Source organism: Mauremys mutica, chromosome 12 (genome assembly GCF_020497125.1).
Source record: "Mauremys mutica isolate MM-2020 ecotype Southern chromosome 12, ASM2049712v1, whole genome shotgun sequence".
NCBI classification, from domain to species: Eukaryota; Metazoa; Chordata; order Testudines; family Geoemydidae; genus Mauremys; species Mauremys mutica.
In genome coordinates, this window is record NC_059083.1 from 2,674,638 (window position 1) to 2,695,493 (window position 20,856).

At 70.4% G+C, this 20,856-nt stretch overlaps 2 protein-coding genes across 2 annotated transcripts in view; both read right to left on the bottom strand.

Annotated features, from left to right (window-relative positions):
• Positions 1-20,856, bottom strand: part of LOC123345793 (endothelial zinc finger protein induced by tumor necrosis factor alpha-like) — a 1,203,704-nt gene that overhangs the window by 357,734 nt on the left and 825,114 nt on the right. The gene's annotated exons all lie outside the window — the stretch shown is intronic.
• LOC123345797 (tenascin-X-like) overlaps positions 1-20,856 on the bottom strand; it is a 96,577-nt gene that overhangs the window by 5,268 nt on the left and 70,453 nt on the right. The window contains exons 28-42 of the mRNA XM_044982848.1: positions 19,308-19,595; positions 18,080-18,373; positions 14,450-14,743; positions 13,254-13,547; positions 12,403-12,714; positions 11,258-11,557; positions 8,089-8,304; positions 6,630-6,773; positions 5,109-5,228; positions 4,794-4,937; positions 4,290-4,420; positions 3,936-4,068; positions 3,407-3,558; positions 3,225-3,321; positions 2,683-2,844 (exon numbers count right to left, since the gene is read on the bottom strand). Coding sequence (XP_044838783.1) covers positions 2,683-2,844; positions 3,225-3,321; positions 3,407-3,558; positions 3,936-4,068; positions 4,290-4,420; positions 4,794-4,937; positions 5,109-5,228; positions 6,630-6,773; positions 8,089-8,304; positions 11,258-11,557; positions 12,403-12,714; positions 13,254-13,547; positions 14,450-14,743; positions 18,080-18,373; positions 19,308-19,595 — 3,081 coding nt within the window. The remainder of the gene's footprint in view (positions 1-2,682; positions 2,845-3,224; positions 3,322-3,406; positions 3,559-3,935; positions 4,069-4,289; positions 4,421-4,793; positions 4,938-5,108; positions 5,229-6,629; positions 6,774-8,088; positions 8,305-11,257; positions 11,558-12,402; positions 12,715-13,253; positions 13,548-14,449; positions 14,744-18,079; positions 18,374-19,307; positions 19,596-20,856) is intronic.

Below are 20,856 nucleotides of genomic sequence, written 5' to 3' on the forward strand. Positions count from 1 at the left end.
AAAACATTCATGCACCAGCACCCACAGGACTGGGACAAGTACTTACCTCACCTGCTGTTTGCGTACAGGGAGGTACCCCAGGAGTCTACTGGGTTTTCGCCTTTCGAACTGTTATATGGAAGGCGGGTAAGGGGGCCCCTGGACCTGCTGAGAGACGAATGGGAGGGGAAGGCCGCTCCCGATGGAGAGTCGGTGGTGGAGTATGTCCTGACCTTCCGGGAAAGACTTACCGAGCTCATGGGCCTGGCCAGGGACAATATGGCCTGAGCCCAGAGGAAGCAGAAGGTCTGGTACGACCGCACGGCGCGGGCCCGCGCCTTCGCCACCGGGGACCAAGTGATGGTTCTCATCCCCGTGAGGAAAAACAAACTCCAGGCTGCCTGGGAAGGGCCCTTCAAGGTTATCAAGCAACTAAATGAGGTAAACTATGTGGTGGAGCTGTCGAACCGGGCGCACCACCGCCGGGTGTACCATGTGAATATGATGAAGCCATATTATGACCGGGGGAATATGGTGTTGGCCGTGTGTGGCCACTGGGAGGAGCCGGGGGATGACCCTCTAGTGGATCTATTCCCAGGGACAAAGGCTGGTTCCCCCCTGGAGGCGATTCCCCTCTCAGATCAGCTGACCCCGGCTCAGCATGCTGAGATCAGAGGGGTGCTGCAACTGTACCGACAGCTGTTTTCCAACCAGCCTGGGCGCACTAATTTGACTGTCCACCGGGTGGAGACTGGGACACACACCCCGATACGCTGCTCCCCTTTTCGGGTTACCGGGAAGACTGCCCAGGACCTGGAAAGGGAGGTCAGGGACATGCTGGCTTTAGGGGTGATCCAGCCGTCCGCCAGCCCCTGGGCCTCCCCAGTGGTGCTGGTCCCCAAGAAGGACGGGTCGATCCGGTTCTGCGTGGACTATCGGAAGCTTAATGCCATCACCGTATCTGATGCCTACCCCATGCCAAGGCCTGACGAGCTCCTAGACAAGCTAGGAGGCGCTCGGTACCTCACCACCATGGATCTTACAAAGGGCTACTGGCAAGTGCCGCTGGACGCAGATGCCAGGCTGAAATCGGCCTTCATCACCCCCCTGGGGCTCTATGAGTTTCTGACCCTGCCCTTTGGCCTCAAGGGAGCGCCGGCCACCTTCCAGCGCCTGGTGGATCAGCTACTGAGGGGGATGGAGAGTTTTGCTGTGGCGTATATTGATGACATCTGCGTCTTCAGCCAGACCTGGGAGGACCACGTGCTCCAGGTTAGACAAGTGCTGGACCGACTCCGGGAGGCGGGGTTAACCGTCAAGGCTGAGAAGTGCAAGGTGGGGATGGCTGAAGTATCTTACCTGGGCCATCGGGTGGGGAGCGGCTGCCTAAAGCCGGAACCGGCCAAGGTGGAGGCGATCAGAGACTGGCCCACTCCCCAGACCAAAAAGCAGGTCCAGGCCTTTATCGGGATGGCGGGGTACTATCGGAGGTTCGTGCCCCACTTTAGTGCCATAGCCGCCCCCATCACTGAGCTGTGCAAGAAGGGGAAGCCGGACAAGGTGGTCTGGACCGAGCAGTGCCAGGAGGCTCTCCGGGCGCTGAAGGAGGCTCTGCTCAAAGGCCCAGTTCTGGCAAACCCAGACTTTGACAAGCCCTTTATGGTGTTTACCGACGCCTCAGACACGGGCCTGGGGGCGGTGTTAATGCAGGAGGATGAAAAGGGGGACAGACACCCCATCGTGTACCTGAGCAAGAAGTTGCTACCCCGGGAGCAGAACTACGCGGCCATCGAGAAGGAATGCCTGGCCATGGTGTGGGCCCTGAAGAAACTGGAGCCCTATCTCTTTGGGCGCCACTTCACCGTGTACACCGACCACTCTCCCCTGACCTGGCTGCACCAGATGAAAGGAGCCAACGCCAAGCTCCTGAGGTGGAGCCTGCTCCTGCAGGACTATGACATGGACGTGGTCCACGTGAAGGGAAGCGCCAACCTGATAGCGGATGCGCTGTCCCGGAGAGGGGGCCCCGAACTTCCCCGGGTCACTGGGCAGAGTGACCCCGCTCAGTTCAGTCTCGGAGGGGGGAGAGGTGTGATGGAATAGGGACTGTCTGTGTGCTTGGTAGGCAGAGACAGGTCTGCAGCTGTAACATGAGCCTGGCCTGGGGGAGGGGAGGTCTCACCTCTGGCTGTAGCTAGACAAAGGGAGGGGGGAAGTGGAATCAGTCTTCGGTTGGGAGCTGGGAGGTGGGTTTCAGGGGATCCTAGGCTGGGATCCAAGCACCCTGAACCCCCCAGAAAGGCCAGATTGAGGGGTCCTGGCTCTGAACCCAAGCTGGGCTGTATCCTGTGTTCCTGTTGTTCAATAAACCTTCTGTTTTACTGGCTGGCTGAGAGTCACTGTGAGTCCAGGAAGAGGGGTGCAGGGCCGGACTCCCCCACACTCCGTGACAGCCCCCCTCCCCCAACCACCGCCAGGACACGGACACCCCACCCACTGTCCCCCCAGACCCCACCCCTCCCCCAACCACCCCAAGGACAAGGACCCCCCACTGCCATCCCCAGACCCCAGCCACCCCCCCACTGACCCCCCCAACATAGCAACCCCCACTGTACCCCCAGCCCCTCCAAGGACACGGACCCCCTGTGGTCCCCCCCAGCCCCCACCCAACATAGCCCCCCCGCTGTCCCCCGCGCCCCTCACCGGCCGTGCCGCGGTAGCTGCCCAGGTGCAGGCGATAATGCTCGCTGGGGGGGTCCACCCGGAACCGCTGGTACTGGGCGAACGCGGCCTCGGCGCCGGCCCGGAGATCCACCCGCAGCTCCTGCTCCCCCGCGGCCGTCAGCTCGTGCAGGGCGTCGTTACCTGGGGACAGGACGCCTGGGTTCTCTCCATGCTCCGCCGGGGGCAGCCCGGACGCCTGGGTTCTCACCCTGCTCTGCGGGGGAGCGGGGGCTGGGGGATGGCAGGGCAGCCCCGGACGCCTGGGTTCTATCCACACTCTGCCGGGGGCAGCCCGGACGCCTGGGTTCTATCCCAGCTCTGGGAGGGGAGTGGGATCTGGTGGGTTAGAGCAGGGGGAACTGGGAGCCAGGACTCCTGGGTTCTCTCCCTGGCTCGGCGGGGGGAGGGGTCTGGGGGATGGCAGGGCAGCCCAGGACGCCTGGGTTCTCTCCCTGGCTCGGCGGGGGGAGGGGTCTGGGGATGGCAGGGCCGCCCGGACGCCTGGGTTCTCAGTCACTCACCCAGCCAGAACTCCTGGGACCGGTTCCCGAAGCCCTGGGCATAGTCCTGCCAGTCGCGCCAGAAATCCGTCTCGCCGTTCATGCGCCGCTGGAACACCTGGGGGAGTCGGGGGGGGGGGGGTTCAGAGACAGACCTCGGCCCCGCTCCCCCCCGCCAGCCCGCGCTGCCCCCCCGCACTCACCAGCCAGCCGCCCCCGTCAGTCTCCATGTCGCAGAACACCTGCAGGGGGCGCTGCCTGTCGCCCCCCAGGTAGATGGTCACCTCGCGGGAGGGGCCCGGCCCGTTCAGCTGCTCCTCCGCGCAGTCCCGGGGGAAGGGGTAGCTCAGCCAGACTGCCAGGGGCGGAGAGGAGAGGATGGAACCCAGGAGTCCGGGATCTCAGCCCCACCCCCTCCAGCCCCCACCCCCCTCCCCGAGCCGGGAGAGAGCCCAGGAGTCCTGGCTCCCAGCCCACCACCAGCCCCCACTCCCCTCCCCGAGCTGGGGACAGAACCCAGGAGTCCTGGCTCCCAACTCAACCCACCAGCCCCCACTCCCTTCCCCGAGCTGGGGAGAGAACCCAGGAGTCCTGGCTCCCAACCCAACCCACCAGCCCCCACCCCCCTCCCCGAGCTGGGGAGAGAACCCAGGAGTCCTGGCTCCCAGCCCCCCACCAGCCCCCAGCCCCCGCCCCGAGCTGGGGAGAGAACCCAGGCGTCCTGCGGCTCACCGGTGTTGAAGGAGGTGGCGATGGGGGTGCTGGGGCGGCCCCCCCGGATCGCCTGCACCCGGACCTGGTAGCGGCTGGACGGGGTCAGGTTGCTCAGCTGGTGGGAGGCGGCGTCGGCGCCCAGGGGGATCTCCTGGGGGGGGGGGAGAGGGAGTGAGTGGGGGGGTGGTGACCGGCCGCAGGGAGTGGGGGAGGGGGCGGGAGCAGCGATGGGTCTGGGGGCGACTCCTGGCTCCACAGACGAGGATGTGGGGGGAGCCGGGGGGAGGGACATTGGGGGGGTTGTAGGAGGTGCTGGGGGATGTTGGGGTGGGGGGGTGGTTGGTGGGGGAGGGGCTGGGGGGTCCCCGGTACCTGCGTTTGGCCGGAGGGCGTCTCGTAGCTCAGCAGGTAGCCGGCGGGGGGGACGCGGGGGGGGGTCCAGGAGAGCCGGGCGCTGCGGGGGGTCACCTCGGTGGCTCGCAGGTCCCGGGGGGCGTCCAGCCCTGGGGGCGGGGAGAGTGAAACAGGGACCCCCCCTCAACTCCCCCCCACCCCATTCCCTTCTCCCTGCCGCCCCCCCTCCTCCCCCCTCCCTCCCCCTGCTGCCCCACCCCTCGCCCTTCCCCCCCTTCCTCCCCCGCCCCCTGCTTCCCCCACCCCTCCCCCTGCCGCCCCCACTCCTTCCCCCACCCTCCCCTGCTTCCCCCACCCCTGCCTGTGACCCCCCCCGCCGGCCCCACTCCTTCCCCCTCCCTCCCCCTGCTGCCCCACCCCTCGCCCTTCCCCCCCTCCTTCCTCCCCCCGACCTCCTCCGCCCCCCTGCTTCCCCCCCCGCCTGTGACCCCCCTGCTGCCCCCCCTCCCCGCCCCCCCGTACCGGTGGTGAAGGTGGCGCTGGCGGGGGAGCTGCGGTTCCCCCCCGTCACCCCGTGGACGCTGACCAGATACTCGGTGTCCAGCCGCAGCCCGGCCAGGGGGTGCTCGGCCCGGTCCCCGGGGAGCCGCAGCGTCACCGAGGGGCCTGGGGGAGAGCTGGGGTGAGGGGGGTGATGAGGTCGTGGGGCGCCGGGGGGGGCAGAGGGGCCGGGCCGGGCGAGGGGCAACCGGGCTGCAGGGAGGTGACAGCCCAGTGCCCCGGAGCCGCCCGCGGGGGAGGGGAGGGGGGGGCGCCCTGCCCTGCCCCCGCGCTCACCCTGGGGGGGCCCGTAGCTCAGCTCGTAGCTCTGGACGGGGGCCCGGGGCGGGCGCCAGCGCAGCAGGGCCGCGGTGTCGGCGACGTTGACGGCGCGTAGATCCGAGGGGCCGTCGGGGACTGCGGAGAGAGCGGAGCGTCAGGGAGAGCAGCCCCCGAGGGGACCCAGGCGTCCGGCCGACGGGGGGGCGGAATCCAGGCATCCAGAGGGGTGGCAAGGGGACAGGACCCAGCGATCCAGGTGGCAGGGTGTGGCACTTGCCCTGCATGGGAAGGGAGGAGACCCAGGGCAGGGGAAGGGACCCAGGCGTCCGGCGCTGGCCCCAGGGCAGGGGAAGGGACCCAGGCGTCTGGCCAGTGGCCCCAGGGCAGGGGAGGGGACCCAGGGCAGTGGCGGAATCCAGGCGTCCGGCGCTGGTCCCGGGGCAGGGAGGGGACCCAGGCGACCGGCGCTGGCCCCGGGGCAGGGGAAGGGACCCGGGGCAGGGGAAGGGATCCAGGCGTCCGGCGCTGGCCCCGGGGCAGGGGAAGGGACCCAGGCTTCTGGCCAGTGGCCCCGGGGCAGGGGAGGGGACCCAGGGCAGTGGAGGAACCCAGGCGACCGGCGCTGGCCCCGGGGCAGGGGAAGGGACCCAGGCGACCGGCGCTGGCCCCGGGGCAGGGGAAGGGACCCAGGCGTCCGGCCAGTGGCCCCGGGGCAGGGGAAGGGACCCAGGCGTCCGGCCAGTGGCCCCGGGGCAGGGGAAGGGACCCAGGCGTCCGGCGCTGGCCCCGGGGCAGGGAGGGGACCCAGGCGACCGGCGCTGGCCCCGGGGCAGGGGAAGGGACCCAGGCTTCTGGCCAGTGGCCCCGGGGCAGGGGAGGGGACCCAGGGCAGTGGAGGAACCCAGGCGACCGGCGCTGGCCCCGGGGCAGGGGACGGGACCCAGGCGACCGGCGCTGGCCCCGGGGCAGGGGAAGGGACCCAGGCGTCCGGCCAGTGGCCCCGGGGCAGGGGAAGGGACCCAGGCGTCCGGCGCTGGCCCCGGGGCAGGGGAAGGGACCCAGGCGACCGGCGCTGGCCCCGGGGCAGGGAGGGGACCCAGGCGTCCGGCCAGTGGCCCCAGGGCAGGGGAAGGGACCCAGGCATCCGGTGCTGGCCCCAGGGCAGGGAGGGGACCCAGGCGTCCGGCGCTGGCCCCGGGGCAGGGAGGGGACCCAGGCGTCCGGCGCTGGTCCTGGGGCAGGGAGGGGACCCAGGCGTCCGGCGCTGGCCCCGGGGCAGGGAGGGGACCCAGGCGTCCGGCGCTGGTCCTGGGGCAGGGAGGGGACCCAGGCGTCCGGCGCTGGTCCTGGGGCAGGGAGGGGACCCAGGCGTCCGGCGCTGGCCCCGGGGCAGGGAAGGGACCCAGGCGTCCGGCGCTGGCCCCGGGGCAGCGGAAGGGACCCAGGCGTCCGGCGCTGGCCCCGGGGCAGGGAAGGGACCCAGGCGTCCGGCGCTGGCCCCGGGGCAGGGAGGGGACCCAGGCGTCCGGCCCGTACCCGTGGTCACGTAGCCCACCAGCGGCTCGCTCTCCTCGAAGCCCCGCACGGCCATGACGCTGACCTCGTAGCTGGCCCCGGGGATCAGCCCCTCGAGCGTCGTCTGCAGCCGGGTGCCCTCGACCAGCGCGCTCTGCGGCTCCCCTGGGGCGACAGCGGGTCAGCACGCGCTGCGGGCGGGGCCACGTGGCGGGGGCGGGGCCGGGGACCTGTACTGCCAGGGGCGGGGCCACGTGGCGGGGGCGGGGCCGGGGACCTGTACTGCCAGGGGCGGGGCCACGTGGCAGGGGCAGGGCCCGGGGAGATATGATGCAGGGGGCGGGGCCACGTGGCAGGGGCGGGGCCGGGGAGCTGTGCTGCAGGGGGCGGGGCCACGTGGCAGGGGCGGGGCCTGGGGAGATATGATGCAGGGGGCGGGGCCAGGGCACAGGGCCACTAGGGGGCGCTGTTCTGTAGGCAGTTCCGGGGGCGCTCTGGGGGCTGCAGGGGGCATTTCAGGTGTGCAGTGGGGGGGGCGCTATGGGGGGGTCACAGTGCTGCAGGGGCCAGCGGTGGGGGGGGCAGCAGTGGTGGAGGCAGTGGTGGGGGGCATTGGGTTGGGGCACTGCAGGGGGCCAGCGAGGGAGCGCTGTGGGGGGTCAGTTTGGGGCGCTGTGGGGGGGCAGCAGGGGGCGCTGTGGAGGGTTGGTTTGAGGCGCTGTGGGGGGGCAGCAGGGGGCGCTGTGGGGGGTCGGTTTGGGGCGCTGTAGGGGCAGCAGGGGGCGCTGTGGGGGTTGGTTTGGGGCGCTGTGGGGCAGCAGCAGGGGGCGCTGTGGGGGGTCGGTTTGGGGCGCTGTGGGGAGCAGCAGGGGGCGCCGTGGGGGGGTCGGTTTGGGGCGCTGTGGGGGGGCAGCCGGGGGTGCTGTGGGGGGTCGGGATGGGGCGCTGTGGGGGGAAACAGGGGGCCCCGTGGGGGGTTGGTTTGGGGCGCTGTGGGGGGGCAGCAGGGGGCGCTGTGGGGGGGTCGGTTTGGGGCGCTGTGGGGGCAGCAGGGGGCACTGTGGGGGGGGTCGGTTTGGGGCGCTGTGGGGGGTCAGTTTGGGGCGCTGTGGGGGGGCAGCAGGGGGCGCTGTGGGGGGGTCGGTTTGGGGCGCTGTGGGGGGGCAGCAGGGGGCACTGTGGGGGTCGGTTTGGGGCGCTGTGGGGGGCAGCAGGGGGCCCCGTGGGGGGTTGGGTGGGGGCGCTGTGGGGGGGCAGCAGGGGGCGCTGTGGGGAGTCGGTTTGGGGCGCTGTGGGGGTCGGTGTGGGGGGTTGGGGGGGCAGCAGGGGGCGCTGTGGGGGGTCAGTTTGGGGCGCCGTGGGGGGCAGCAGGGGGCGCTGTGGGGGTCGGTTTGGGGTGTTGGGGGGGCAGCAGGGGGCGCTGTGGGGGGTCGGTTTGGGGCGCCGTGGGGGGGCAGCAGGGGCGCCGTGGGGCACTCACCCCCGTGGCGCAGCTGGAAGGACACCTTGTAGCGGTCGACGGGGGTGGCCGAGGCCCCCCAGGTCACCCCCACCGAGGTCTCTCGGACGTCGCTGAAGCGCAGCTCCCGGGGCCTCGCCAGCTCTGGGGAGACAGGGGGCTCAGGGGCTCCACGGGCGCCGAGGTGGGGCCAGCCGGGGGGCCCTTCCCAGCGTGGCCACCGGGGGCAGCACCAGCCTGCGGAGCCCCCGTCCCCCCCTCAGCCACCAGGGCCTCCCCATCCCCCCCAGCGTTTATCCAGCCACCTGTCCCTCCCTCCCCCTCCCATCCGTCCCTCCATCCGTCCCTCCCCCCCTTCCATCCCCCCTTCCCCCTTCCATCTGTCCATCCATCCGTCCCGCCCTCCCTCCATCCCCCTTCCCTCCCTCCCTCCCCCCTTCCATCCGTCCCTCCCTCCTTCTCTCCATCCATCCGTCCCTCCCTCCCCCCTTCCATCCGTCCCTCCCTCCATCCATCCCCCCTTCCACCTGTCCCTCCCTCCCCCCTCCCCCCATCCGTCCCTCCCCCCATCCATCCCCCCTTCCCCCTTCCATCTGTCCATCCATCCGTCCCGCCCTCCCTCCATCCCCCTTCCCTCCCTCCCTCCCCCCTTCCATCCGTCCCTCCCTCCTTCTCTCCATCCATCCTTCCCTCCCTGCCCCCTTCCATCCGTCCCTCCCTCCCTCCCTCCCTCCTTCTGTCCATCCATCTCTCCCTCCCCACTTCCCTCCCTCCATCTGTCCTGTCCCCCCCACCCCCTCCATGGCTCTGGCCTCCTGGGCTGGGAGAGGCCTTGGGCCCACCCAGCTGCCCAATTCCGCCCCCCACCCAGCCCCTCTCACCAGGGACAGGCAGGGGGCAGCAGGGGGCGCTGGGCTGGGGGAAGCAGGGGGCGCTGGGACGAGGGGGCAGGCTGGGGGCAGCAGGGGGCGCTGGGACGAGGGGGCAGGCTGGGGGCAGCAGGGGGCGCTGGGCTGCAGGGCCAGGCCGGGGGCAGCAGGGGGCGCTGGGCTGAGGGCAGCAGGGGGCGCTGGGCTGGGGGCAGCAGGGGGCGCTCGGCTGCAGGGCCAGGCTGGGGGCAGCAGGGGGCGCTGGGCTGCAGGGACAGGCCGGGGGCAGCCGGGGGCACCGGGACGAGGGGACAGGCTGGGGGCAGCAGGGGGCGCTGGGCTGCAGGGACAGGCCGGGGGCAGCAGGGGGCGCTGGGCTGAGGGCACCGGGCGGCGCGGGCCGGCGGGGACAGGCCGGGGGCAGCGGGCGGCGCTGGGCTGCAGGGCCAGGCCGGGGGCAGCAGGGGGCGCTGGGCTGCGGGGCCAGGCTGGGGGCAGCAGGGGGCGCTGGGACGAGGGGCCAGGCGGGGGGCAGCAGGGGGCGCTGGGCTGCGGGGCCAGGCCGGGGGCAGCAGGGGGCGCTGGGCTGCGGGGCCAGGCCGGGGGCAGCAGGGGGCGCTGGGCTGCGGGGCCAGGCCGGGGGCAGCAGGGGGCGCTGGGCTGCGGGGCCAGGCTGGGGGCAGCAGGGGGCGCTGGGACGAGGGGCCAGGCTGGGGGCAGCAGGGGGCGCTGGGCTGCGGGGACAGGCCGGGGGCAGCAGGGGGCACCGGGACGAGGGGACAGGCCGGGGGCAGCAGGGGGCGCTGGGACGAGGGGCCAGGCAGGGGGCAGCAGGGGGCGATGGGCTGCGGGGCCAGGCCGGGGGCAGCAGGGGGCGCTGGGCTGCGGGGCCAGGCCGGGGGCAGCAGGGGGCGCTGGGACGAGGGGCCAGGCAGGGGGCAGCAGGGGGCGCTGGGCGGCGGGGCCAGGCCGGTGGCAGCAGGGGGCGCTGGGGGGCGGGGCCAGGCTGGGGGCAGCAGGGGGCGCTGGGTCGAGGGGCAGCAGGGGGCGCTGGGCTGCGGGGCCAGGCTGGGGGCAGCAGGGGGCGCTGGGCTGCAGGGCCAGGCCGGGGGCAGCCGGGGGCACCGGGACGAGGGGACAGGCTGGGGGCAGCAGGGGGCGCGGGCTGCAGGGACAGGCCGGGGGCAGCAGGGGGCGCTGGGCTGAGGGCAGCAGGGGGCGCTGGGCTGCGGGGACAGGCCGGGGGCAGCAGGGGGCGCGGGGCTGCTGGGCCAGGCCGGGGGCAGCAGGGGGCGCTGGGCTGCGGGGCCAGGCTGGGGGCAGCAGGGGGCGCTGGGCAGCGGGGCCAGGCTGGGGGCAGCAGGGGGCGCTGGGCTGCGGGGCCAGGCCGGGGGCAGCAGGGGGCGCGGGGCTGCGGGGCCAGGCGGGGGGCAGCAGGGGGCGCTGGGCTGCGGGGCCAGGCTGGGGGCAGCAGGGGGCGCTGGGACGAGGGGCCAGGCTGGGGGCAGCAGGGGGCGCTGGGCTGCGGGGACAGGCCGGGGGCAGCAGGGGGCACCGGGACGAGGGGACAGGCCGGGGGCAGCAGGGGGCGCTGGGACGAGGGGCCAGGCTGGGGGCAGCAGGGGGCGCTGGGCTGCGGGGCCAGGCCGGGGGCAGCAGGGGGCGCTGGGACGAGGGGCCAGGCAGGGGCCAGCAGGGGGCGCTGGGCTGCGGGGCCAGGCAGGGGGCAGCAGGGGGCGCTGGGCTGCGGGGCCAGGCCGGGGGCAGCAGGGGGCGCTGGGCTGTGGGGCCAGGCTGGGGGCAGCAGGGGGCGCTGGGCTGCGGGGCCAGGCTGGGGGCAGCAGGGGGCGCTGGGACGAGGGGCAGCAGGGGGCGCTGGGCTGCAGGGCCAGGCTGGGGGCAGCCGGGGGCGCTGGGCTGCGGGGCCAGGCTGGGGGCAGCAGGGGGCGCTGGGACGAGGGGCCAGGCTGGGGGCAGCAGGGGGCGCTGGGCTGCGGGGACAGGCTGGGGGCAGCAGGGGGCACTGGGCTGCGGGCCAGGCCGGGGGCAGCAGGGGGCGCCGGGACGAGGGGCAGCAGGGGGCGCTGGGCTGCGGGCCAGGCCGGGGGCAGCAGGGGGCGCTGGGCTGCAGCAACAGGCCAGGGGCAGCAGGGGGCGCTGGGCTGGGGGCAGCAGGGGGCGCTGGGACGAGGGGCAGCAGGGGGCGCTGGGCTGCGGGGCCAGGCCGGGGGCAGCAGGGGGCGCCGGGACGAGGGGGCAGCCGGGCTCTGTGCCCCACCCCCCAGCCCCCAGCCCAGCCCAGCCCCGCCCGGGGGCCGTACCGAGGCTGCTGGTCCGCGCAGCCCCGTGGACGTCGGCCGTCTCCTCGCCCTGCCGCAGGCCGTACACGGCCAGGCCGTATTCGGTGCCGGGCCGCAGCCCCCGCAGCACGGCCGAGCGCTGGGCCCCCGGCACCGGCACCTCCTGGGGGGGCCCCCGGCCCTCGGCCCGGTACCGCACGAGGAAGGTGTCGAAGTCGCCCTCGGGCGCGTCCCAGCGCAGCCGCAGGGAGGTCGGGGTCACCTCGGAGACGAGCAGCTGCTCCAGCCGGGCGGGCGTCACGCTGGAGGCTTCCAGGAAGGCTGCGGGGGCAGGAGGGGGCTCAGGCTCCCGCAAGGGCAGGACGGGGTTAATTGTCCCTGGGGGAGATGGCGCCAGGGGCCAGGGCCAGGCAAGAAGGGGTTAATTCTATCCCATCATGCACCTGGCCGGGAGCCAGGCGCTGACATGGGGCCCTGGGACAGAGTGGAAAGGGTTAACTGTCCGGGGGGGAGGAATGGGGGGTCAGGGGCAGGGGGCACAGGGGTGAGGCCCAGCAGAGAAGGGTCTGTCCCCGCAGCTCGTCAGTGGCGCAATGGGATCGTTAGCCCCGTGTTACAGGTGGGGCAACCGAGGCAAGGGGCAGCTATGGGGCTTCTTGCATGGTCACCCGGAAGGTCAGAGGCAGAGCTGGGAGAGAACCCAGGAGTCCTGGCTCCCCGCCCCCCCCCGCTCTAACCACCAGCCCCCACTCCCCTCCCAGAGCCGGGGAGAGAACCCAGGAGTCCTGGCTCCCAGCCCCCCCCGCTCTAACCACCAGCCCCCACTCCCCTCCCAAAGCCGGGAGAGAACCCAGGAGTCCTGGCTCCCAGCCCCCCCCTGCTCTAACCACCAGCCCCCAGTCCCGTCCCAGAGCCAGAGCTGGGAGAGAACCCAGGAGTCTGGGCTCCCCGCCCCCCTGCTCTAACCCACCAGCCCCCACTCCCCTCCCAGAGCCGGGGAGAGAACCCAGGAGTCCTGGCTCTCAGCCCTCCCTGCTCTAACCCACCAGCCCCCACTCCCCTCCCAGAGCTGGGAGAGAACCCAGGAGTCCCAGCTGGGCTGCGGAGGGGAGGCCTGAGGCAGGAAGGGGCTGGTAGAATCCAGCCGGCCGCCCCCCGGCACTGACCTGTGACGGCGTCGGTGGAGACGGGGCCGAGGCGCTTGCTGCCGGAGACGCCGTAGAGGCTGAACTTGTACTTGCGGGAGGGGAGCAGGTCGGAGACGGTGACCGTGCGGGATCCCCCGTCCACGGGCAGCGCCTGGGGTTTGCCGTCCGTGTCCCGGTACTGCAGGAGGAAGGAGTCGAAGGCCCCGGCCTGGACGCTCCAGGAGAGGCGGACGGAGTCTTTGGTGACCTCGGAGGTCGAGAGCTCCCCCAGCTTGGGCTGCGTGGCCCCTTCCTCCTCCTCCTCCTCCTCCTCGTCCTCGTCCGGCCGGCCTGGGGAGAGGGGAGCAGCTCAGCCCCGGCCCGGCCCCCACGTCTCCCGGCCCCGCCCCGTTCGGGATCGGGACGAGCCCCCAGGCTCTTTGCAGGTGGCCTGGCTGCTGCTGGGACGCGCCAGACCCCACCGGCCCCGGGCCGTGCTGCCGACAGGAGGGCGGATCGGAGCCGATCGTGGCCGGCGGCACGGAGCAGGGAGGGGAATGACCCGGCCGGACAATCCCCACGGGCCAGGCCGGACTCTGTCCCGGCTCACGTGTTTCCGGAAGCGCTCGCCACTGGCCGGGGCGAGGGCCAGCGCGACGCAGCTCAGACCGGGGTCCCGGGTCCCTTGGCCGAGCCCGACACTCCTCCGAGCCTGGTTCCCGGCCAGCGCCTCGAGAGGCGAATCGGCACCTTCCCGACGCACAGCGCGTCCCTCGCAGCCTGCCCCCGCCCCACAGGCGCAGAGACGCGGAGAAGGGGCCGCTCAATCCCATCATGCACCTGCCGGGGCGGGGGAGGCGGGAGGAGAGGGGCAATTCCCCGGCACTGACCTGTGACGGCGTCGGTGGAGACGGGGCCGAGGCGCTTGCGGCCGGAGATGCCGTAGAGGTTGAACTTGTATCTGCGGGAGGGGGCCAGGTTGGTGATGGTGACCGTGCGGGATCCCCGGTCCACGGGCAGCACCTGGGGGTTGCCATCCGCATCCCGGTACTGGAGGATGAAGGAGTCGAAGGTCCCTTCCTCCACGGTCCAGGACAGATCGAGGGAGTCGTGGGTGACCTCAGAGGCCGAGAGCGGCCCCAGGCGGAGCGGCATCCCGGCTCCCTCGTCCCGCGGCGCTGCGGCTGGAACAGAGCGGGAGGGTTACGGGTGAGGTAACCGCCTGCGGGGCAAACAGCGGCAGCTTCCCCCACTGCGAAGCGATGGGCTCAGGCTCTCTGCAAACTCAGGCAGTGTCACCTCTGGGGTCTGGGACAAGCGGCCCCTCTGTGGGGTGGAAATAGGGGAGCCAAGGGAGCGATGGAGGCAGGGCCGGCTCCAGGCACCAGCGAAGGAAGCAGGTGCTTGGGGCGGCCAATCCAAAGGGGCGGCACATGTGGGAATTTGGCAGTGGGTCCCTCAGTCTCTCTCTTCCCCTTTGAGCCGCCACTGAAGTGGGAGAGACGGGGATGGACCCGCCGCTGATCCGCCGCCGTGGGGGGGGGGACGGACCCGCCGCTGATCCGCCGCCGTGGCGGGGGGGACGGACCCGCCGCTGATCCGCCGCCGTGGGGGGGGGGCGGACCCGCCGCTGATCCGCCACCAAACCATGGAGCGGCGCGATTGAGCTGCTGCCGATCGGCCTCCCCCCCGCGCCGCTTGGGGCGGCAGGAAACCTGGAGCCGGCCCCGGATGATGGCACCAAGCAAAGGGATGTGGAGGCGGGCGGGCGAGAGCGAAGGAACGTGGAAGGGGCCCTGGCGGGGGAGGGGACGGACGGAGGAGCGGCGGGAGGGGGGGCCCTGGTGGGGGAGGGGCCGGACGGAGGAGCGGGGGGAAGGGGGTGAGGAAATGTGGAGGAGAGGAAGGGGTGAAGGGGGTGAATGGAAGGATCCCGGCGGAGGAAAGGCCGCGTGGGGCTGGGGGGGGCAGGGCAGGGGGCAGCCAGGGGCAAAGCAAAGGCCTGGGGGGGCCTGGGAAAGACCTGGCTGGCGGGGGGGGGGAGGCGGGCGCTGGCTGGGACCCTCCCCCGGGTCCAGCCGCTGACCTGTGACGGTGTCGGTGGAGACGGGGCCGAGGCGCTTGCGGCCGGAGATGCCGTAGAGGTTGAACTTGTATCTGCGGGAGGGGGCCAGGTTGGTGACGGTGACCGTGCGGGATCCCCCGTCCACGGGCAGCGCCTGGGGTTTGCCCTGCGCGTCCTTGTACTGGAGGAGGAAGGAGTCGAAGTCCCCGGCCTGGACGGTCCAGGAGAGCAGGACGGAGTCGTGGGTGACGTCGGAGGCCGAGAGCTCCCCCAGGCTGGGCTGGGCCGTGGGTACTGCCTCCGTCGGTGCCGCGGCTGGAACAGAGAGAGGGGGGTGAAGGGCGCAGATGGGGTGTCGGGCAGCTCACCCCGGCCTTGGTGGGTGGGTAATTCCCAGCCAGGGGGGCTCTGCAGCGAGGGTTATTGGGGGACAGGGGGGCAGGGAGCCCCAGGGACCGGCCCCAGGACAGTGACGGATCCTGCTGCTGGGAAGCAGAGCTGGGGACAGACGGACGGATGGGGCAGGTCTGCAAAGAGCATCCCACATCCCCGGGTTCCCGCGGCCACCCCGCCTCGGTGTGCAGCCGGCACCCGCCCGGCACCCGCCTCGGTGTGCAGCCGGCACCCGCCCGGCACCAGCCCGGCATCCGCCTCGGTGTGCAGCCGGCACCCGCCCGGCACCCGCCTCGGTGTGCAGCCAGCACCCGCCTGGCACCCGCCTCAGTGTGCAGCCAGCACCCGCCCGGCACCCGCCTCGGTGTGCAGCCGGCACCCGCCTCGGTGTGCAGCCGGCACCAGCCCGGCACCCGCCTCAGTGTGCAGCCGGCACCAGCCCGGCACCCGCCTCGGTGTGCAACCGGCACCCGCCTCGGTGTGCAGCCGGCACCCGCCCGGCACCCGCCTCGGTGTGCAGCCGGCACCAGCCCGGCACCCGCCTCAGTGTGCAGCCGGCACCAGCCCGGCACCCGCCTCGGTGTGCAACCGGCACCCGCCTCGGTGTGCAGCCGGCACCAGCCCGGCACCCGCCTCGGTGTGCAGCCGGCACCCGCCCAGCACCCGCCTCGGTGTGCAGCCGGCACCCGCCCAGTACCAGCCTCGGGGAGAGCAGAGCTGGACGGGAGGCGACGGGGGAAGGAAGAACAAATGAGAGGGAAAGACAACGGGGTGAACTAAAGTCACGAATGTCAATGGAAAGATCCCCACTGACACCATCCGTCCCCAACCACTCCTCCATCCATCCCTTCCTCCCACATCCACCCATCCATCCCAAACCACTCCTCCACCCATCCCTTCCTCCCACATCCACCCATCCGTCCCCAACCACTCCTCCACCCATCCCTTCCTCCCCCACTGACACCATCCATCCCCAACCACTCCTCCATCCATCCCTTCCTCCCCCACTGACACCATCCGTCCCCAACCACTCCTCCATCCACCCCTGTGCGCACCCACCCATCCACCCGCCCGTCCATCCGTCCCCAACCACTCCTCCACCCACCCCTTCGTCCCACATCCACCCATCCCTGTGCACACCCACCCATCCGCCCATCCATCCCCAACCACTCCTCCACCCATCCCTTCCTCCCACATCCACCCATCCATCCCCAACCACTCCTCCACCCATCCCTTCCTCCCACATCCACCCATCCATCCCCAACCACTCCTCCACCCACCCCTTCCTCCCACATCCACCCATCCATCCCCAACCACTCCTCCACCCACCCCTTCCTCCCACATCCACCCATCCATCCCCAACCACTCCTCCACCCACCCCTTCCTCCCACATCCACCCATCCATCCCCAACCACTCCTCCACCCATCCCTTCCTCCCACATCCACCCATCCATCCCCAACCACTCCTCCAACCACCCCTTCCTCCCACATCCACCCATCCATCCCCAACCACTCCTCCATCCATCCCTTCCTCCCACATCCACCCATCCATCCCCAACCACTCCTCCACCCACCCCTTCCTCCCACATCCACCCATCCATCCCCAACCACTCCTCCACCCACCCCCTGTGCGCACCCATCCACCCACCCGACCTTCCATCCATCCCCAACCACTCCTCCACCCATCCCTTCCTCCCGCATCCACCCATCCATCCCCAACCACTCCTCCACCCACCCCTTCCTCCCGCATCCACCCATCCATCCCCAACCACTCCTCCACCCATCCCTTCCTCCCACATCCACCCATCCATCCCCAACCACTCCTCCATCCATCCCTTCCTCCCACATCCACCCATCCATCCCCAACCACTCCTCCATCCACCCCTTCCTCCCACATCCACCCATCCATCCCCAACCACTCCTCCATCCATCCCTTCCTCCCACATCCACCCATCCATCCCCAACCACTCCTCCACCCATCCCTTCCTCCCACATCCACCCATCCATCCCCAACCACTCCTCCACCCACCCCTGTGCGCACCCCTCCACCCACCCACCCGCCCGTCCATCCATCCCCAACCACTCCTCCACCCACCCCTGTGCGCACCCACCTGTCCATGCAGCCCCAGAAGCACCGAAACCACCATCTTCATACGCTCCCCCACCCATCCATCACACATGGCCAGCCACATCCATCCATCCAGGCATCCAAGACCTTACCCAGCATAGCCCCTGTCCCTGCCCCCCCGCAGAAGGGTTACCCAGACACGCACACGTCTGCCCTGCATCCCCCAAAACACCCATCCAGTCCGTAAACGCCATCCAACCCCATACGCATCCATCCCTCTATCCATCTGCTCCAGCCCCACCCACATCCCCATCCATCTCCTTATCCATCCATCCCCATACGCATCCATCCATCCCCATCCACTGCCATTAATCTATCCATCTGCTCCATCCCCATCCATCCCCATACGCATCCATCCCTCTATCCATCTGCTCCAGCCCCACCCACATCCCCATCCATCTCCTTATCCATCCATCCCCATACGCATCCATCCATCCCCATCCACTGCCATTAATCTATCCATCTGCTCCATCCCCATCCATCCCCATACGCATCCATCCCTCTATCCATCTGCTCCAGCCCCCCCCCACATCCCCATCCATCTCATTCATCCATCCCCATCCACATCCATCTGTCTCCTTATCCATCCATCCCCATCCACAGCCATTAATCTATCCATCTGCTCCATCCCCATACGCATCCATCCATCTCCTTTTCCACCCATCCGCATCCACATCTATCTGTCTCCTTATCCATCCATCCCCATCCACTGCCATTAATCTATCCATCTGCTCCATCCCCATCCATCCCCATACGCATCCATCCCTCTATCCATCTGCTCCAGCCCCACCCACATCCCCATCCATCTCCTTATCCACCCATCGCCATCCACAGCCATTAATCTATCCATTCGCTCCATCCCCATCGACATCCATCCATCTCCTTATCCATCGATCCCCATCCATCTCCTTGTCCATCCATCCCCATACTCGTCCGTTAATCAGTCTATCCATCCATGAGATCCCCTCCATCCATTAATCCATCCATCCCCACCGATTTCCATACACAGACATCCATCTATCTATTCATTCATTCATCCATGGTCCCGATTGGTGGCTGCTGTCCCGAACACACTGCAAAGCAAATGGGGTCAGGGGGAAGGAGCTGGTGCTCCGGGTCCAGCTGCTGACCTGTGACGGTGTCGGTGGAGATGGGACCGAGGCGCTTGCGGCCGGAGATGCCGTAGAGGTTGAACTTGTATCTGCGGGAGGGGGCCAGGCTGGTGACGGTGACCGTGCGGGATCCCCCGTCCACGGGCAGCGCCTGGGGTTTGCCCTCCGCGTCCTTGTACTGGAGGATGAAGGAGTCAAAGGTCCCCTCCTCCACGGTCCAGGAGAGCAGGGCGGAGTCGTGGGTGACACTGGAGGCTGAGAGCTGCCCCAGGCGTAGCTGCGTCCCGGCTCCCTTGTCCCGCGGCGCCGCGGCTGGAACAGAGAGACGGGGCACAGGGTGTGGAAGCGCTGGGTCAGGCATACGGGGCAGCCCCTGCCTCCTGGAGCAATGGGCTCAGGCTCTCTGCAGACCCAGGCAGCGTGGCTGGGATCGGAGCAGGAGGGCCGCCCTGGTGGGGGAGAGGGCACAGTGGGAGCAAAGCAGGTCCCCAGGGACAGGGGCAGAGACGTGGCTTGTGGGGCTGAGATCAGGGCAGGGGCCAGGCAGGTGTGGGGAGGAGCGATGGGTGGGGGGTAGGAAAGGGGTGGAAGCAGATTTGTGTGACCCCCCCCCCCAGCTCCCGGAGCCCCAGGCCGAGTCTCTGGGGGCCCTGCCCAATGGACGGCAGCTGACCCCGAGCCCCGCCCCAGGCCTGGCGTCGGGTGGGCACAGAGCAACGCCCCCCCCCCCGCTGGGCACTATCGAGGGGGCTGCGTGGGGCGGGTGACCTGGACAGGCAGCCCGGGGGCAGGGCCCAGCCGACAAGGGGACGGCCAGGCCCCCCCCGGCTTGGGAGCTGCAGACACAGGCCGGCTCAGGGGTCCCGGCTGTGCCCCACGGGCCCCGGAGGGGCTGGTGCTGCTCCGAGACGCCAGCTGCACGGACCCGGCAGCTCCAGCCCCGCGGTGACCAGCGTCCCACGGACAGAGCGCCGCCCGGCCCGGAGAAGAGCCAGCGAGCCCCAGGGGCCAGCGAGCCGGGGCCCGGCAGGAGCAGACCCTGCCCCCGGGCGATCATCGGGGGGACTCGGGTTTGAGACGCAGCAGCGCCTGTCGCAGGGGTACGGACATGCCAGGCGAGTCCGTGAGCACGGGGAGGGGGGAACCGGCTCCGTTCTCCACCTGTCCTGTGTGTTAACCCGACCGCACTGCACAGCAACGGGGGCGGGAGGGGAGGGGCTCGGCACACCCAGGCGTAGCCGCTGACCTGTGACGGCGTCGGTGGAGACGGGGCCGAGGCGCTTGCGGCCGGAGATGCCGTAGAGGTTGAACTTGTATCTGCGGGAGGGGGCCAGGTTGGTGACGGTGACCGTGCGGGATCCCCCGTCCACGGGCAGCACCTGGGGGTTGCCCTGCGCGTCCTTGTACTGCAGGAGGAAGGAGTCGAAGTCCCCGGCCTGGACGGTCCAGGAGAGCAGGACGGAGTCGTGGGTGACGTCGGAGGCCGAGAGCTCCCCCAGGCTGGGCTGGGCTGTGGGTACCTCCTTCTGCGCTGCTGTGGCAGGAACAGAGAGAGGGGGGTGAAGGCTGCAGCTGGGGTGTGGGGCGGCTCACCCGATCCTTGGGAAGCCGGATTATTCCCAGTGAGAGGGGATCTGCAGAGAGGATTAGTGGGGGGAGGGGGCAGGGAGCCCCAGGGACCGGCCCCAGGACACAGCCAAATCCTGACTCTGGGAAGGAGAGCTGGGGACAGACAGACGGAAGGACGGGACATGTCTGCAAAGAGGATCCCACATTCCTGGGTTCCCCGCAGCCACCCCGGCTCCATGGAGGGGTCGGCCCAGAGCGACCGGCACAAACCACGGGCAGAGCTGAGCTGAGACGGGAGAGAAGGGGGTGAACCAAAACCACCACCATCAATGGAAAGATCCCCAGTGACACCCAGCCAGCCCCATCCACACGCCCCCATCCCCATCATCCATTTTCATTCACATCCATCCACCTCCATTAATACCCAGTGTCGACCCGTCCCTTCCCACACATCCTGCTACCAGTCATTCATCCCACACACCCAGCCGCCCATCTTTTCAAACACATCCACCCTTCTACCCATCCATCTGTCCTTCCATCCGTTCCCAGATACAGCCCTCCATCCACCAACACACACCCCTCCATCCATCCACCAACACACCCCCCTCCATCCATCCACCAACACACACCCCTCCATCCATCCACCAACACACACCCCTCCATCCATCCACCAACACACACCCCTCCATCCATCCACCAACACCCCCCCCTCTATCCATCCATCTGTCCTTCCATCCGTTCCCAGATACACCCCTCCATCCACCAACACACACCCCTCCATCCATCCACCAACACACACCCCTCCATCCATCCACCAACACACACCCCTCCATCCATCCACCAACACACCCCCCTCCATCCATCCACCAACACACACCCCTCCATCCATCCACCAACACACACCCCTCCATCCATCCACCAACACCCCCCCCTCTATCCATCCATCTGTCCTTCCATCCGTTCCCAGATACAGCCCTCCATCCACCAACACACACCCCTCCATCCATCCACCAACACACCCCCCTCCATCCATCCACCAACACACACCCCTCCATCCATCCACCAACACACCCCCCTCCATCCATCCACCAACACACCCCCCTCCATCCATCCACCAACACACACCCCTCCATCCATCCACCAACACACCCCCCTCCATCCATCCACCAACACCCCCCCTCCATCCATCCACCAACACACCCCCCTCCATCCATCCACCAACACAC